Raw genomic sequence first — 18574 nt, forward strand, 5'->3', positions numbered from 1 at the left:
TTAGACTGTATACAATATGTGCTTAGGCCACCTTTTCCCAATCTGTTCTAAGCCCTGGAGCCTGGCTCTGTCAGTTTCTGTTACACAACAGAGCAGGGGTAAGGTGGTTAGGGGCTGAGGGCCCAGGCCCACTCCCCACACACTTACTCTGGCAAGTGTGGCTTGGCAGCTTTCCTCTCAGCGCCCCTTCCTCTCTGCCGTACCCTAGTGCTTAGAATCAGGGCTGGAGGAAGAATGGCTGTGAAGAGACCATGTGCAGCAGCATGCAGTGTGCACCTGCGGAGGGGATGGCCTGGGTTAGTGTGGGATTCTGTAAGAACTGCAAGTGATAAGGGTGGATCAAGGGCTATGGCTGGCCTAACCCAAAAGCCTTATGCTCCAGGCAAGAGTCACTCACATCTGTGATCCTAGCATTCAAGGGGCTGAGGCAGGAGGATTGCTATGAGCTCCTGAAACCCTGTCTCAGAGAGAGAGAGAGAGAGAAGGTGAAAGAAAAGTATAATTAATGTGTCATATCCGGGTGTGTACCCAGAAAGTTGTTTCCCTGTGTATGTGTGGGCCTGTCCATGGCTACATGTGTACTGGGTGGGTCTGGCCTAGGTCTGTGGCACTGGGTGTTGTCAGTGTTGCCTGACTGTGGTGAGTGTGTTAGAACCAGCGCCACCTGCCCATGGCCACATCCTTGGCACCAAGTTAGGCTCTCCCTGGTGTGGAGGCAGGGCTAGTGAGCAGTTCTGCACCGAGACAAGAGTCTCCAGTTCTTGGAACCACTTCCTTGCCCAGGGCCTTGTCCCAACCCACCCAGGTGAGCACTTACAAAGGAAAGGGGCCATGGGTCCTTCAAGGTGGCATTTCCAGCCAGTCCCAAGTGAGCCGAGCTTGGGAGACAGAAAGTGCCAGTGTACGTTAGAGCGTGTCCTTCAGTCCTGCAGGCTCCAAATGCAGAGTCAGTGAGTGTACACTTCCCACCCCACCGGCCCTCAGAATGGCAGAACCTGTCTGGCCAGGTGTGCAGGGAGTTGGGAGAGGGCCCAGGGCCTGCAGCTGTGGCTTAGTGGCCTAGAATATACTGGGAGCCATCTGAAAGAGAAAAACTAGGCAGAAGCATTTCACCCCCCACCCCCCACTCCTCACCCCTCACCTCCCCATACCTTCCTGCTCTGTGCCCAAACTGTCTCTGTCATCCCTGGTTCCCCAGCAAGTCTTGAGCACCTTGGGAGAGAGGAGAGAGAGCCCAGCCCTTTGTACGCGAGGAAACTGAACCTGTATAAAAGGAGGAAGCGGGCTGGCAGTGAGTTTGCAGCCGAGCCCTGGCATCGTCTGTGGTGAGGTGGCCACTCTGTCTGGAGGGGCCACCTACCCAGACTCTTCTCCCTGCAGGTAATTGAGGACTTCTACAACAAGACATGGGTCGACCGCTACGGAGAGCCCATCCTGGCCACCACACTCACCACACTCTGGTCCCTCTCGGTGGCCATCTTCTCCGTCGGGGGCATGATTGGTTCCTTCTCTGTGGGTCTCTTCGTTAATCGCTTCGGCAGGTAAGCAGGAAAGGCCCCGGCACTGCCTTGGGGAGCCCATGTCATCCTGCCCTGTGACTTCTAGAGGGAAGTTGGGGTGGTGGTGACCGTGACCTCATCCCTGGGGAACCTGGGGGGTTCTGGGAGCTGGCTGACCTTTGACCCGTCAACAGGCGGAACTCCATGCTGATGATGAACCTGTTGGCCTTTGTGTCTGCTGTGCTCATGGGCTTCTCCAAGCTGGGCAAGTCTTTTGAGATGCTGATCCTGGGCCGCTTCATCATTGGAGTGTACTGTGGCCTGACCACTGGCTTTGTGCCCATGTATGTGGGAGAGGTGTCACCCACAGCTCTTCGTGGAGCCCTTGGCACTCTGCACCAGCTGGGCATCGTCGTTGGCATCCTCATTGCCCAGGTAAGCCAGTTGTGGTCTACCCGCCAAGCATTGTGGCCCTCAGGTCACATGCAAGCAGAGCACACATGACCCTCAGACCCACCAGCCTAAGAGCTCCTTTCACTTTAGGCCTCCAGGCCTGTAAGCCTTCATGCACACCGAACCTTCTTTCTCTCCTGGAGGCAGCTCCTTCTCCATCCCTTAATTCGAGTAGCAACCCTCGGCTGTGCTGGACACATTTAAATGTTGCCTTGTCCCTTGTCCTTGCAGTAAGCTGAGCTGGTTTTGTAGGTGAGGGGACAGGTTCAGAGAGGTCCTCCCCTCTCCCAGCTTCTGGTGGGCAGGGAAGGCCCGCTTGGTGCCTGAGATGGAAACTGGAGGAGGGCCAGGGCGGGGACACTCAGAGTCCCTCGTTTCTTCGTCCAGGTATTTGGCCTAGACTCCATCATGGGCAATGAAACCTTGTGGCCCCTGCTGCTCAGTGTCATCTTCGCCCCAGCCCTGCTGCAGTGTATCCTGCTGCCCTTCTGCCCCGAGAGCCCCCGCTTCCTGCTCATCAATCGGAACGAGGAGAACCGGGCCAAGAGTGGTATGGGCCGGGCCCTGCCCTCCTCCCTGCCCCCCTGAGCTCAGGCTTTTTTCCTCTACTCTGAGCCCCACCCCACCTTCCCTTCGGTCCCACCAGTGCTGAAGAAGCTCCGAGGGACAGCCGACGTGACCCGGGACCTGCAGGAGATGAAAGAAGAAGGCCGACAGATGATGCGGGAGAAGAAGGTCACCATCCTAGAGCTCTTCCGCTCCTCCACCTACCACCAGCCCATCCTCATCGCTGTGGTGCTGCAGCTGTCCCAGCAGCTGTCGGGCATCAACGCCGTGAGTGTCCCACCTACCCCTTCCTGTAGCCCCCAAGTGTGCACCGGGAGGGGTGGGAGGGAGTTCTTGCCAAAGCAGTGTACCTGTGGAGCCAGAACCTGTTGGCAGTATCTACCTGCCTGAGGAGTGCTCCGCCCCCACCCCCACCCCACCGTATTCACCTTGGGTCCCACATGAGCATGTTGGGTCTCCAATTGTCTCCCTTTTCTGGCAGGTGTTCTATTACTCGACCAGCATCTTCGAGAAGGCAGGCGTGCAGCAGCCTGTGTACGCCACCATCGGCTCAGGGATCGTCAACACGGCCTTCACTGTGGTGTCGGTGAGTCTTGCTTTTTTGGTCAGTAGCCAGGGTCCCGTTCAGGGCAGCATGACAGAGTTGTGTCAATGAACTCAGGAGGCTCGTTACTCATACTGTTCAGCTGCCCACGCCCAGGGAGGGGAAGAGACAAGTGCGCTCCCCAGGTCACAGGCAGGATGCCCTCAGCCATCTGATCTTCAGGGTCAACCTCTCACCCTGTTACTGTTGGACTTAAAGGCAGATTTTTGCCCTTATCATCCCCTGTGACGCCCCCAAGCTTCAGCCTCATGAGGAAGCATGGTATTTCCCTCACTAGTGTGTGTATTGCCTTGTGCTCAGCTGTGAGGCACCAGGCGGAAGGAATGTGTCTTCTCACCCACAGCTGTTCGTGGTGGAGCGAGCTGGACGGCGGACCCTGCACCTCATTGGCCTTGCTGGTATGGCAGGCTGTGCTGTCCTCATGACCATCGCTCTGGCTTTGCTGGTAAGTGGCCCTGCCCTGGAAGGCCCCAGGGCAAGGTAGGGTGGGGACCTGGATTTAGATCCTAAAGTGCCCATGTTGCACCCGGCCTAGGCTGCCTGGTGTGGGGTGTGCTTCTGGACAGGAGCCTGCCCTTGGCTTCTCAGGTTGTCTCCTCCATCTCAATCTTTCTCTTCCCTGCCTGGGGATTTCCTGACCCTGCACATCTCATCTCCATATGAATTTATCTATATGGCCGCAATTCATCTCCACAGCAACCCTCAGCAGTATAAAGGTGCCCTTAGTGCCACAGAGGTACACAAACACACCTGGCTCCAGGCTCCAGGCTCCAGGCGAGGAGCCGTGCAGCCTGAGCATCCTGTTCATGAAGTGCTCAAACCAAATGCGCCTTGGGTTTTAGATCTGTGGTATCTGCAAATATACAATGAGTTAACTTTCAGATTGGGGCCCAAGTCTAAGTGTAGAATTCCTTTATGTTTCGTATGTGCCTTCTACCCATAGGCTGATGGCAAATTTAAATGGTGTTTTTATCATGTCACCAGCACTCGAAAAGCTTCAGATTTTGAAGCATTTTGCATTTCTTGTTTTTCAGATTGGGAATGTTCAGCTTGCATTTTACTCAACCTAAGACCCCGTGTTGGATAAGGAATGAAACTAAGAATGGTCCCCAGCCTGTCTGTCACTAGTCCCTAACCACTATAAACAACTTGTTCTCTCTCTCTCTCTCTCTCTTCCTCTCTCTCTCTCCCTCCCTCCCTCTACTGTGTTCAATTCGAGCAAAGGAAAGCACCCAGAGCCCCAGAGCACTGGAGGATAGGCACAGATTAGATCCCCTGAGACTGAGAGCCTGCATAGGGTACCTGGGTGTCTGTTACGTTTTTATTGCTGTAATAAGACACCATGACCAAGGCACTTATAGGAAAAGAGCATCCTCTCTGGGGAGCTCATGGTTCCACAACCATCATGGCAGAGAACATGGCAGCAGATAGGCAGACTTGGCACTGGAGCACTTTCTGAGAGCTTAATATCCTTACTCGCAAGCATGAGGCCAAGAATAGTGTTGGCTTTCTAAACCTGCAACCATGACACACCTCCTCCAACAAGGCCATACCCCCATCCTTCCCAAACAGTTCCAACTTGGGGCCAAACATCCAAATATGAGCCTCTGGGGCCCATTCTTTCAGACCATTGCATTGGGGGTTACACAGCAAATCCAAGGTGACCCAAGGCCCCCTACCTCTCAGCCCAGTGTGGAGACTCCTGCAGCTTCTTTCTCCTCCTGAGAAGCCATCACATCCCAGTCTAACCTCTCACCTCATCTCCCTCAACAGGAACAGCTGCGCTGGATGTCCTATCTGAGCATCGTGGCCATCTTTGGCTTTGTGGCCTTCTTTGAAGTAGGCCCTGGTCCCATCCCATGGTTCATTGTGGCTGAGCTGTTCAGCCAAGGGCCCCGTCCTGCTGCTGTGGCTGTGGCCGGCTTCTCCAACTGGACCTCCAATTTCATTGTGGGCATGTGCTTCCAGTATGTGGAGGTGAGAACCACATTGTCTCTGTCCACCATTTCTCAATGTAGGGACCCAGCATGCTATGTGAGGTGCTTGCCCAAGAATCATGCTGACAAACATGCTGGGCTCAAAAGCCCAGGCCACCAGGCAGGGTCCTTTCAGCCAGGACAGAGGGTGATGTGTGTGTATTTTCCAGGAACTGTGCGGCCCCTACGTCTTCATCATCTTCACGGTGCTCCTCGTGCTCTTCTTCATCTTCACCTACTTCAAAGTTCCTGAGACCAAAGGCCGGACCTTTGATGAGATCGCGTCTGGCTTCCGCCAGGGAGGTGCCAGCCAAAGTGACAAGACCCCTGAGGAGCTCTTCCACCCTCTGGGGGCCGACTCCCAAGTGTGAGGAGCCCCACACCCAGCCCGGCCTGCTCCCAGCAGCCCCAAGGATCTCTCTGGAACACAGGCAGCTAGACGAGGCCTCTTCCAAACTTGACAGATCTCAGGCGAGCCGGGCCTGGGTGCCTTTCTTCAGCCAGCAGTGAAGTCCAGAAGAATATTCAGGACTCTGGCTCTAGAATTTTTAATGAAAGCAAGACTGTTGCTCAGATCTATTAAGATAAGCAACAGGTTTTATAATTTTTTTTATTACCGATTTTGTTATTATTTTTTTTTTATCAGCCACCCTCCTATCTCCTCCACACCTTAGTCTTCACCTTGAATGGCCCAGTGCCTGAAGGTGGGGACCACGCCCTGTCCAGACACTTGCCTTCTTCGCCAAGCTAATCTGTAGGGCTGGACCTATGGCCAAGGACACACTAATCGAACAATGAGCTATGAGGCTTTACTGCAGGAGGCGGTAGCTGCAGCTGCCGCCCCCCTTCCGCAGGCCTGGATCTCCCCCACCATAGGGGTCCAGGCTCCATTTTAGGATTCGCCCATTCCTGTCTCTTCCTTCCAAACCACTCAATTAATCTTTCCTTGCCTGAGACCAGTTGGAAGCACTGGAGTGCAGGGAGCAGAGGGGAAGGGCCAGATTGGGCTGCCAGGTTCTAGCCTCCTGTGCACTGAGGGCCAGACCGTCACCGTCACCATGAGAAAGGCCTCGGAGGCTGAGAACTCACTACTGGATACACGGACACTCCTGCCCTGCTTTGTATAGATGGAAGATATTTATATATTTTTTGGTTGTCAATATTAAATACAGACACTAAGTTATGGTATATCTGGACAAATCCACTTGTAAATACACCAACATACTTCTGTAACTTTACCTAAGCAGATATAAATGGCTGGTTTTTAGAAACACGGTCTCAAGATGTGTGTGGATTGGGGCCACGTAGGTTTGGATGAAAGTGAGAGAAGCAAAGCACGGATGTAACAGGGCAGAGGCTCTGGGCGTCCTGGCCCAGGATCCTGTCAGTTCTAAGCACCCACTCAGCGGCCCTTTTATTGCTCAAAAATCTGTATGACCTCTGACCCAGAGGAGAACTCAAGTTCTCTGTCTTAGCCGGTCACCAGTTTCGTCTGGTTATTTTCAGATTGATACCTGACTATACTGATACTCAAGCTTGAACATTACGCTGAAGTGAAGACAGAGACCCTATCTTGATCTGATAGGCTTCCAAGAAGCTTAACAACTCCCTCCCCATGCCTTGTTCTTCTTCCCCAAATAATTGGGATGCCTTGAATCCAGTCGAGGCCCCCTGAGGGAGTGTCAGGGTGTCTGGGCAGCACTAAACAGGCAGGTCCACCACCATCGAATTCAGAGGCCCTTGAAGGGGCATTCCTGGAGCAGTGTATCTCACCTGTCTGGATTTCTCTGGATTCCTGAGCATTATCCAACCCAGCACCAGGCTGTAGTAGACCACCCTGGGCCTCCTGCCTCCAAAGACCCATTACAAAGCCTGGAGGGAATTTCCCTTCCTGACAGTGCAGAGTGTGTCAGGTCCCAATAACAAAGCTGAGAAGGGCAGACCCTGAGCTGCTCAGGCCTGGTGTGGGGAGTAGTGAGAGTTAGCCTTTGGCTACCTGCAAGGCCTACCACCAGAGAGTGACCCCTCCAGTAAAGCATAGTGTAGGGACTGGTAAGGAGTGCTTAACAGCAGCAGGAATATAGCAAGGCCCAGAGGTCTATAGGTTTGAGAGAAGCGGGTCCAGGGCTGAAAAAGCCAGCTTTCTCGCCTGGAGCCTGGCTTGTCCCTAACACGACGATGCGCAGGCGCAGAGGGGTGGAGATGGCCACATCCTCAAGGCCACGCAGCAGGGACGCGGTCAGCCCACTGATGCGCGGGGGAGGCGGGGTTAGGTGACGTCTTCACCAATAAGAGCGAGGAGGCGGGCTCTAAGCCAGGGAGGAGCACACCTGTTCGGCATCAGGTGAAGCGTTCAGTTTCTGATAGGAAACCAACAGGTTACCGGGGTTGCGCCCTAGCTCCTCCTCCTCCCCATGGTCTAGACCAGTGTCTCTCTGACTAGACCATCCGGACTCCACGGCAGCCTGTATTTTCTTCATTATATTTCTGTCCACCCACTGCGCAGGAGGTGACGGTCCTTCCGCCATAGCAAGGAGGGGCGAGGCTGGACCTCAGCACAAGAGCTTTGTCTAAGCTTCCTAAACCGAATTCTTCCAATGAAGTTTTAGGCGTGAAAGCCGACTCAGAAAGTGCATTCATTAATAGGGAAAGAATGGCTATTGTCTTTTGACAAAACTGCATATTCATGGCCCCTTCTCCCATTCTATTGTCTCTCCAGTCCCTTGTCCACTCAATTGCTCACAGTAGTGCCCGCCCCTTACCCTCCCCCTCACCCCCCCATCAAGCGACAGCCTCCTCCTCATTCCTTTCTTCTCTTTCAATCTATTATGCTGTCCCTCAGGATAATGCCTGGCTTTCTTTTCATTGCGTATGTTACACGTAATGGCTTTCATTACAGCACTTTATGCGTGCATGTGGTGTATATGGATCAGATCGTCCTCCATTACACTGTTCCCCTTCCCTCTTTTGCTGAGCCCTTGCCTGTACCAACTCCCTCTCCCCAACTTCAACTTCTTCTTTCTTTCTTTCTTTCTTTCTTTCTTTCTTTCTTTTTAAATTTCGCCTGGGCAGTAGTGGTACACTCCTTTAATCCCAGCACTCAGGAAGCAGAGGCAGGCAGATCGCTGTGAGTTCGAGGCCAGCCTGGTCTACAGACTGAGTCCAGGACAGTCAAGGCTACACAGAGAAACCCTGTCTCGAGAGATAAAAAACAACAAGATCATTACATCATTACTGGAGGTGGTAGTAATGGGAGTGCATACATGCCACCCATGTGCCTGGAAGTCAGGGAACAACTTGTGAAAGTTAGTTTTCCACAAGTTCCAGGCATCAAACTCAGATGGTCGGGCCTTAGTGGCAAGCACTTCCTCCTGAGCCATCTTGCTGGCCTTTCCTCCTCCTCCTCCTCCTCTTCCTCCTCCTCTTCCTCCTCCTCCTCCTCCCCCTGCTCCCCCTCCTTCCCCCCCCCCACATGAATTTCACTAGAGTGCTTGTAGGGCCATGGGCCATGGCTTGTGTACAGGAACACAGGCACCTTGCCAGTGACTACACATTGAAGAAGCTATCAAGCCATCCTTCGGCAACCATCAACTGCCTTTAGGTCCTCAGAGATGGTGGGGTCCCTCCTGCCCCTCCATGAGAGGGTGTCGATGGCCCAGTTTTGTGTGGGAAATCACAACTGCTGTGAGTTCAAGAGTGACCCAGCCAGTATCATGTCCAAAAACCGGCTTTCCAGAACTCTCCATACACCTTTCTGTTCCTCCATTCTTTCTACCCTCTCTTCCTCAGTGACCCTGAGCAACATGGGTAGAGCATTATGGATGTCCCACTTATGGCTGAACAACTTTAACCAGTTATGGATCTGAAATCACTGCTGCCTACTGCATGAAGAAGGTCCACTGGCTGGAACTGGCAGTGGTACTAATCTATAGGAGAAACATAATTACTAGAAGGCAAGTTGATGGGCATGCCATGTTTATTTAGCAAAGCAGCAACTATAGCTTCCCACTAGGACCTGTGACCTTTCCAGCTATGGGCTTTGGAAGGGTTTACAGTACCAGACAGGCCTTGGTTTCAATCAGAAAGTAGTTGATCACCCCCCGCCCCCCATATCAGATTTGATTCCATTGCATCATTGAGCACATTGTAATCTCCATCTTCCTTAGTCTGAACTTTCAAGGCTTTTTGCGATGTCCCTGTTTTCCCTATCCATATCCTCCGGAGACCAAGCCACTTTGTCTTTGGCTCCCTCATCCCCTTTCCCCTCTGGCTCTTAGGGATTCCCTTCACACAGATTGCCCTCCCCACTGTTTCTAATAACCATCCAGCAGGTGGCCATTCTTGTGAGGAAACCAGGCCTGGCCTATCCACTTATAGGCACACTGCTGCCTACTAGTGGCTGGTGGGTGAATTTAAATCAAGGTTGATTTTTAAGCTCTGCCTCTCTCGTTCAGAAAATAAATTGCTCTGGAGGGGACAGATCCATTTCCTCAAAATGATGTCCCTAAAGCAACAACTGCCATATTACCACACAGCTTAATACCCCATACAGTCCAAAACTTTTACCCAAATTCTGGTTCTTAAAGACCACACCATATGAACAGTGCCTGGTGGTGCATGCCTGAAATCCCAGCACCCAGGAAAGCAGAGGCAGACGGATCTCTGCGAGTTCAAGGTTATCCTAGTCAATAAAGTGAGTCCAGGACAGCCAAGGCAACACATAGAAACCCTGTCCTGAAAAATCAAACAAGCAAACAAACAAACAAAAAACACACCAGCCAGGCATGGTGGCACACGCCTTTAATCCCAGCACTCGAGAGGCAGAGGCAGGCAGATCACCATGAGTTCAAGGTGAGCCTGGTCTAGAAAGCGAGTCCAGGACAGCCAAGGCTACATAGAGAGACCCTATCTCGAAAAATCCAAAAACAAACAAACAAACCAAAAAAAAAAAAAAAACCCACACCATATACTCAATGCTCTATACTCCAGCCAGGCTGATGATTTAGTTTTCCCTAGAAAGCACCACCACACCTATTGCTGTCTTTTTTTTTTTTTAACTGCATTTTTTAAAATATAATTTATTTATTATGTATGCAGTGCTTGCCTGCATGTACACCTGCAGGCCAGAAGAGGGCATCAGATCTCATTATGGATGGCTGTGAGCCACCATGTGGTTGCTGAAAATTGAACTCATGACCTCTGGAAGAGCAGTCAGTGTTCTTAACCGCTGAGTCATCTCTCCAGCCCACCTGTTGCTGTCTTAATCTAACACTTTTGCTAAAGCTTTTTTTCCTCCTGCTCTGCCTTTGTTCTGTTGCTACCTGCACTTTTCCTAAGGACACATGAACAAACATCTATGCATCCCAGGTAGGGAACCAATGGAAGAACAAAAGTGACACCCAAATGTGGCTTAGAGGACCAAGAAGTTTATTGGACTTAGTTCCAGGGACACAAGTGACCCCTAACCAGCCACACGCTGAGCTCTCTCCCCACAGCATGGGTTTTGAGTTGCCCACAGTTCACAGATGTGGTTCGCTTCAACCTTTCACCTTCTATAAACCGTAGCATCTTCCCAAGACCATGTGTGGCTGGGACAACGTCACATACAGCATAGGGGGAGGTGCAAGAAAGAGTAGTTGTGTAAATATAACTTTAATTCAGCAGATGTAATTGTCATCTTGGATACTTACTGCTGAATAAGATCATTCTTTCTAGCTCTTTCTGTACTCTGGCTGGCTGGTTTGACTTGCCTGTTCTGGCTCAAAACTCCTCTCCAAGCTGTCTGATTCAATTTGGCTTCTGACTGAACTGCTCTGCTTGGCCTCAAGCTCTGACAATCTGTTCTACTCTTCTGGCTCCTCCTTCTCATTCTCTGGCTCGTTCTGTCATCTTCACCTGTGTCTAGTTTGTTCTCTCTGCAGCCTGTCTCTGTAAAGCTCTCCCAGTAGAACTGCCTGTTCCTCTCTTCTTCTTCTTTCTCTTCTTCTCTGTCTTTCTCTGTGTTTCTGTCCGTCTGTCTGTCTGTCTGTCTCTCTCTCTCTCTCTGTTGTTCTCTTAAGTCACCTTTCTTTCCTGTGCCATTCTCTTGAGAGTTCAGTGTATTCTATCTCTGACTCATTCTGTCAAACCTTTCTCTGATTCATCACTTTGTCTGCCCCTCAATTAGACATCACTTTCAAACATGGCTGCTTCCTTCTACAAACTAACTTACTTTCGTTGTTTGGGATTAAAGGTGTGTGCTAAAGGCATGTCTGTGTATTCCATCCAGATCACACAGACGTCTAGCAGCTCAGTTACATAGCTGGGACCCCAAGGGAGGGTCTAAAGATTGTTCCTACCCCATTCTTCAATGAAGGAAAGTAAACAGGTCCAAACCCCAGGGCTGCTTGCCAGCCGTTCCAGCTGCTCTGAATGTGATGGTGATGGCTAAGCCAGGTGCTATGGTGCATGCCTTGAGCCCTGGGGGTCATGGCTGTTTTTCTCAGAGGACAGCATTCCACAACTGTTCGTAATGTAGTATGGTCACAGGAGACCAAATTAACTGCCACTTTCTCTGTGAGGGGTTTATTCATTCCTTCACCTCTTACATAATCAAGCACACACTCTGCCTTAGGAACTGAAGTCAGAAGCAGCTGACTCCAGACTGCCTCAGCTGAGTCAGCTTGGGAAAGTCTCTTCACTCTTCTGACTCCTGGTGTCCTCATCTGTTGTCACAAACAAACAAACAAAAACCAGGAAAAATGTGGAATAAGTCTAATGCTGGTGTCACCTGAGGTCCCTTCACTCTTCAGAAAGCAATACTTCCCGCAAAGATTTCTTTTTTTTTTTTTTTTTTTTTTTTTAGTTTGGTTTGGGTTTGTTTTTTTTGTTTTGTTTTCTTTTGGTTTTTCCAGACAGGGTTTCTCTGTATAGCCTTGACTGTCCTGGACTAGCTTTGTAACCAGGCTGGCCTCGAACTCACAGGAATCTACCTGCCTCTGCCTCCTGAGTGCTGGGATTAAAGGCGTGCGCCACCACTGCCTGGCCCCTCAAAGGTTTCTTTTTTTTTGTTTTGTTTTGTTTTTTGTTTTTTGTTTTTCGAGATGGAGTTTCTCTGTGTAGCCTTGGCCATCCTGGACTCACTTTGTAGACTAGGCTGGCCTCGAACTCACAGCGATCCGCCTGCCTCTGCCTCCCGAGTGCTGGGCTTAAAGGCGTGCGCCACCACGCCCGGCTGTCCTCAAAGGTTTCTTAAGATGAGAATTTCACACATGTATTGATCACATCCATTCCACCCCCAACCCCCCACCTCCTCTTCTCAGTCCCCCACCTTACACCCCCCCCCTTACACATTCTCTCCCTTCCCACCCCCATGTGCCCTCACTCACTCAACCACTCTCATTTTGGTTTTTTTGTTTTTTGATCTTTTTTGTTTTGTTTTGAGACAAGTTCTCACTGTGTGGCCTTGGCTGGTATGGAACTCACTATATAGAACAGGCTGACCTTGAACTCATCAGCCTGCTTCTGCCTCTCTAGTGTTGGGATTAAAGATGTGCACTAAATAAACAAACAAATAAATAAAGCTAAAAGTGATCAAGTAAGTGGGTGCACATGAACATGGGAAGAAAAGGTGATGGAAGGACAGGGCCAGTGGAAAAGAAGAGAATGCATGGGGGCTGGAGAGATGATTCAGTGGTTAAGAGCATTGGCTGTTCTTCCTAAAGGACCCAGGTTCAATTCCCAGCACCCACATGGCAGCTCACAACTGTCTCTAACTCCACCTAAAACAAAATAAATAAATTTTTTTTAAAAACATCAGCTGCTTAGAGAGAGAGAGAGAGAGAGAGAGAGAGAGAGAGAGAGAGAATATGCATGCCCAGCTTGCTCCCTGTTTTAAAATTTAAACTAGCTAGGCATGGTGGCAGATGGAGCTCTGTGAGTTCGAGGCCAGCTGGTCTACATAGTGAGTTTCGGGCCAGCCAGAGCATCATATTGAGACCCTGTCTTAAACAAAAAATAAATAAATTTAAATAATTTTTAAAATCTTTACTGGTGGGGAGGTGGTTTGGGTTTGTTTTTGGGGGGGTTGTTTTGTTTTGTTTTGTTTTTTGGTTGTTGTTGTTTTTTGAAACAGGGTTTCTCTGTGTAGCCTTGGCTGTCCTAGACTCACTTTGTAGACCAGGCTGGCCTGGCACTCACAGGGATCCACCTGCCTCTGCCTCTGCCTCTGGAGTGCTGAGATTAAAGACATGCACCGCCACACCCAGTTTAAAATCTTATTTTATGTACATGAGCATTTTGCCTGCATGTATGTCTGTGAAACATGTGTGTTCATGGTGCCTGTGGAGGCCAGAGGAGGGCATTGAGACCCCTGGATCTCGGGTTACAGGCAGTTGTGAGCTTTCATGTGTGCTCAAAATCCAACTGTGGAAGAACAGCCAGAGCTCCTAACTACTGAACCATCTCCCTAGCACCAGCCCCTCCCCTTTTTAAAACCTTCTCCGTTTAGCGATGCCTGTATGTACATGGATGTAGGGCCATGTACTAGAAAATGGGTAGCCTGTTCAGGGGCTGCATCCCCCCCTGAATAAGATCAAATGCCCACCCACTCACTCCCACCCTCATCCCCCCTACCCACCCCTCCTGCTTGAGAGCTCTCGGCTGCCTGCTGCCATGCCTTTCATCTGCCATTGTAAACTCTAACCCTCTGAAACTGTAAGCCCAATTAAACTCTTTCTTTTATAAATTGCCTTGGTTGTGGTGTGTTATCACAGCAACAGAAAAGAAACTATATATGAGTAATGTATTGACCTAGTGACCCTCAGCTACCCACTTAACCCATCAAGTCTGCACTGGTGTTGCCTCCTTCATTCCTAGTATTAATTTCTCTCTGTGTCTCTGTCTCTCTGTTTCTGTCTATCTCTGTCTCTGTCTCTCTCTGTCTCTCTCTCTCTGTCTCTCTCTCTCTCTCTGTCTCTGATTAAGTCAATTTATGGAAGCAGCTGACTTGGGCATCTGCAGTAGTGACTTCAGGCCCGACACTGCTTGAGGTGATCTGTCCAACACTCTCAGAAGGTCTGTGCAGGTCGGTGAGCTATTTGTGGACTCTCCTCGGGAAACACCTGATAGCTTGGACCCTTGAAGTGGTTATCGGTGTTTTGGGGACTTTCAAACTGTTCCTTCTCTCTCAGATTCTTCTATTCTCTACCTCTAACCGAGTCGGCTCCTGCAGCGACCTCGTGGGGGGTAAAGGTCTCTAACAGGCTGGAGCATGGCAAACATGGTGCTAACAGAATTTGCCCTTTTCCCCTATTCCCTCTGCCATGCTAAAAACCATTAGAGTACATCCCTAAATCTAGCCCCCAAGATCTATTCCTTTATTTGGCCACTGACTCATTCTTGAGACAAAACACCAAGGTCCAACAACTAAAATCTATGATTTGGCTAATCTGTCCAATCAGGATTTACCAACTCACCCTAGCACAGGCTCTCCTTTTTTCCTCCTTAAAAACCCATTCCTGCAAAAAATAAAATAAAATAAAATACTTGCTGATGTTGTTTGCTGTTTGCTGTCTGCCTTTGCAGCCTCCTCCCTGCTTGTCCCTCTGAAGTAATACATTTCTTTTGTGCTAAGAACCTGGTGTCTAGATGTGTCCTGTACTAATTCCAAGGGGCCAGGACTTCCCTTACAGTGGGGCTGGTAATGGGGATTCGAATCCATTGTATGGACACCTCCTTTCTGTTTCTTTAGCAGCTAAGTCTACAGTATGGCCTCCTGGCCGACCTGTTCCTGCAGCAAAGAAAATGAGCAAGGACAAGCAGTTACAGCATCTGTAGTCACCCTCTTCCTCAACTAGCGTGGTGCCTAGAACGTCAGCAAATCAAAAGGAGAGACTAATGTCACCATCAAAGACTTGAAAAGTGCAAGGATGGTGATTCCACTACATCCTCACTTGGCACTCTTAACTGGACCGTGTAGAACACAAATGGATCATGGAGAGTCTTGGTAGATTGTGACACACTTTACCAAGTGGTAACTCCAAAGGCATCTATTGTTACATATGGTTTCATTATTTGAGAAACTAACACATTTCCGTGTACTTGGTATGCACCCTTTACTAGGGAAAACGCCCTTTTCTCTATACCCATACCAAAGACCCACCAGTGGAGCTTTCCTTTAGCCAGAAAAGCCAGCAACATGTTTTCACTGTCCGGTCCCAGGAGTCTATGAACTCCTGAGTCCTATGCTATATTTTTGTTTATAGGGCTCTTACTCGCCTTTCTTCTACACTGGTCCACGACACTGATAAAAATAAGTTGATCAGGCATTCATGATCAAGAGGCATCAGCCACGTTAGACTTTTAGTAAGATACCAGCATCAAAGGCACAGAAGTAACAATAAAAAAAATCTTTCCACCTCAGCAGAATTTCTACAAGTGCGAAGGTGAGTTAGCCGATCCTAAGATGAAGGATAAGCTGAGAGAGATGGCCTATCCTACAAGCAAGAAAGAGGAACACCATCGAGCCAGCTTCTTTGGATGTTGGAGAACACCATATGTCTCATTTGAGATTTGCGTCCCTCCAGTTCATTTAACAGGGATCTCCCACCCACATACTCACACTCACCCCTGACAGAAAAAAAATAGCTGCTAGTTTTGTGGGGGACCCAGAACCAGAGAAGGTCTAAGACAGGTTCAGCCTTCCTGCGTGTTGTCCTACCATCTGGGCCCCTTGAGCCGGCAGACCAATGGTGCTCAACCATTGGTGTCAATGGCAGGGAAGGGCACTCTTGGTGTCCTCGGCAAGATTCAATAGTTAGTTGAAGCATGGCCTTTAGGATTTTGGAGCAAGGCCCTGCCATCATCCACAAATAATGGCTCTCCGATTGAGGGACAGCTCCTGGCTGCTAAGGCACCTCTGTAGAAACTGAAAGCTTGACTACCAGTCATAAAGTTACTCTGTGACCCAAACTGCTTATCGTTGTGTAGGTGCTACGGTTATCTGTCCTCTAAAGTCATAAAGTCAGGTGTGCACGCACTCCGTTATCAGATGCAAGTGCTATGTGTGTGACTAGGCAAGACAAGCCCTGCAGACACATGGTACCTGAAACGGCTCAGTGACCAAAGCCCCTCACTCCTGCTACAATGCATCCACTCTCTCCGCACTCAGGGCCTCGTGAGGACTTTCCTACAATCTCCTCACGGAGGAAGAGAAGACACAATCTTGACTTAAGACTGATTCTGTGTGAGATGCAGGTCTCAACCAAAAGCAGACAGCTGCGGCCCAGTCCATGATATTATCAAGGGCGTTTATCCGGGGAAATCTTTCCAGTGAGCAGAACTTGGGGTCTGGGCTGTGCACTTTGGGAGGAGAGCTAGCTGGAGGTGCTGTAATGCACGCGCACAGGCGTACTGTTCACAGCCAATGGCTTGCCTGAGTGCTCAGGGACTTGTACTGAGCATGATTGGAAATTTGGAGAAAGAGAAATTTGAGCTAGGAGCAATGGCACACACCTTTAAGGCAGAACCAGGAGGATCTCTGTGAGTTCGAGGCCAGCCTAGACTATATAGTGAGATCCATGGCAGCCAGGGAGGAGGGCTACATAGTGAGTGAGACCCTTTCTCAAATCAGTCATCCAATTAAAACAAACAAACAAATAGAAAAAAAAGAAAGAAAGAAAGTTGGGGCTATGTATGATCAGTTTCTCTGAAAAGTCAAAAGATGTAAATCATTTGTGTCTTACAGGAATGTTGCCCACACAGTGAGGTAAACAGAGAAGACTTCCGATAGCAGCGGCCCATTCTACAAACACGCCAGGCAGCTCTTTCTCCAGCCCCCTGTGGCATCATTCAAGGGGCTCGTGAACAAGAGAACAAAGCAGCCCTCTGGCAGGGAAGGTTATGCTAGACTCAGGGACACGGGCTTCTGTTTACCAAGGCTGACCTAGCCATAGCCACCGAGTCCACCAGCAACAGCTACAGCTAACACTGAGCCCCCACCAGGACACCATTTCCCAGGGTAATCACTCAATGCCTGGTGGAAGAGTGACTACACTGGGCCGCCTCCATCATGCAAAGAGTAGCAATTTCTTTCTCTCTTTCTTTCTTTCTTTCTTTTTTTTTTTTTTTTTTTTTTTTTTTTGGTGTTTTTCGAGACAGGGTTTCTCTGTGTAGCCTTGGCTGTCCTGCACTTGCTTTGTAGACCAGGCTGGCCTTGAACTCACATCAACCCACTTGCCTCTGCCTCCCGAGTGCTGGAATTAAAGGTGTTGACTCTGGATATGGATCTCCCTTCCCTGCATGCGATGCTATTACCCACTGGCTTACCCATTATCATGGTATTGTACACGTCATGGCAACTGGCTTAACAGGCTTAACAGGATAGTGGGATGGACTTCTGGCAACTCGGTTATAGTTAGAGCTAGTGGGGCCAGTGCTCTAGAAGGCTATAGGTGTTCGGGATCTCTGCTTAATCTATAGTGTCATTCTTCTCTCAGCCAGGACTCACAGGCCTGGGAGTGGAGAATGGGAGTGGGGTTGACACCCCTGCCACCTTTGTTGATACTCTGCGACACTGAACTGCTCCCTAGCCACTTGGGGCTCCCCATGGCTCTGAGTCAGCGGGCCAAGAAGTGGGGTGATTGATCCAGACTACTGAGGGGTCTTTGGCCTACTAAACCATGAAGATAAGGGGGACCCTGACCTGGGAATAGTGGAGACCCACTTAGGGCCTCTATTATCACTAAGCCCTATTGTTATGATCGCTGGAAAAGTATAGCCCACTCCAGGCAGGAACACACATGGCCTGTACTCTTCAATAATGATTATTTTAGTCCCATACCACTTCCTACCCTTGGTAAAAAAAAAAAAACCTTACTCAATGGGGACTCTTGACGAAGGCAAAGTGAATACAGAGTGGGTGGTAGACGCTGACAGTTCTGAAATATCAGCTGCCATCGCGTGATCCCTTACAGAAATGAGTTCTCCAGTGGTCACCAATATTTCCTCCATGGTGTGCCAATCTGTTGGTGTGCCTGTCTACAATAGTAAGCAAGTATCTTTATTTTCTTTCTTATTTTCAGTTAATGTGTAACATGGGACGTGTTGGCTTTACAGCAGCATGTAGTACTGTCAGTTTTATATTGCAGCATTAATCTGTGAGATATCGCGACACAAATGCGTGCCATTCACAGATGTCATGTTCTCTTAAAGGGGGTGAACGGTTTTGCTCACATATAGATAGCAGTACCGTGTTACACAAGACCATGACCTCCTTATTGTCATTTGGAGATGAAATGTGGTTTAAGGAATACCACAATGAAAATAAGAAGCCAAAAGATTAGAACAGATTGTTGAGTTAGTTTGAGGCCAAGCAGAGGAATTCCAGGCCAAGAGAGAAGCCAGATTAAATAAGTCAGCTGGGAGAAGAGTTTGAGCCAAAACAGCTGAGGTGAGCCAGCAGCCCAGAGCTCAGAAAGGATGGGATTACTAAGCAC

General features: G+C 49.6%; 1 protein-coding gene across 1 annotated transcript in view; it reads left to right on the plus strand.

Annotated features, from left to right (window-relative positions):
- Positions 1-5754, plus strand: part of Slc2a1 (solute carrier family 2 member 1) — a 28225-nt gene extending 22471 nt beyond the window's left edge. The window contains exons 3-10 of the mRNA XM_051171224.1: positions 1381-1541; positions 1694-1934; positions 2340-2502; positions 2599-2786; positions 3001-3105; positions 3467-3568; positions 4897-5100; positions 5270-5754. Coding sequence (XP_051027181.1) covers positions 1381-1541; positions 1694-1934; positions 2340-2502; positions 2599-2786; positions 3001-3105; positions 3467-3568; positions 4897-5100; positions 5270-5470 — 1365 coding nt within the window. The 3' untranslated portion in view covers positions 5471-5754. The remainder of the gene's footprint in view (positions 1-1380; positions 1542-1693; positions 1935-2339; positions 2503-2598; positions 2787-3000; positions 3106-3466; positions 3569-4896; positions 5101-5269) is intronic.
- Positions 5755-18574: the final 12820 nt, after the last annotated feature.

The sequence above is a fragment of the Acomys russatus genome, chromosome 29, assembly GCF_903995435.1.
Source record: "Acomys russatus chromosome 29, mAcoRus1.1, whole genome shotgun sequence".
Lineage (NCBI taxonomy): Eukaryota > Metazoa > Chordata > Mammalia > Rodentia > Muridae > Acomys > Acomys russatus.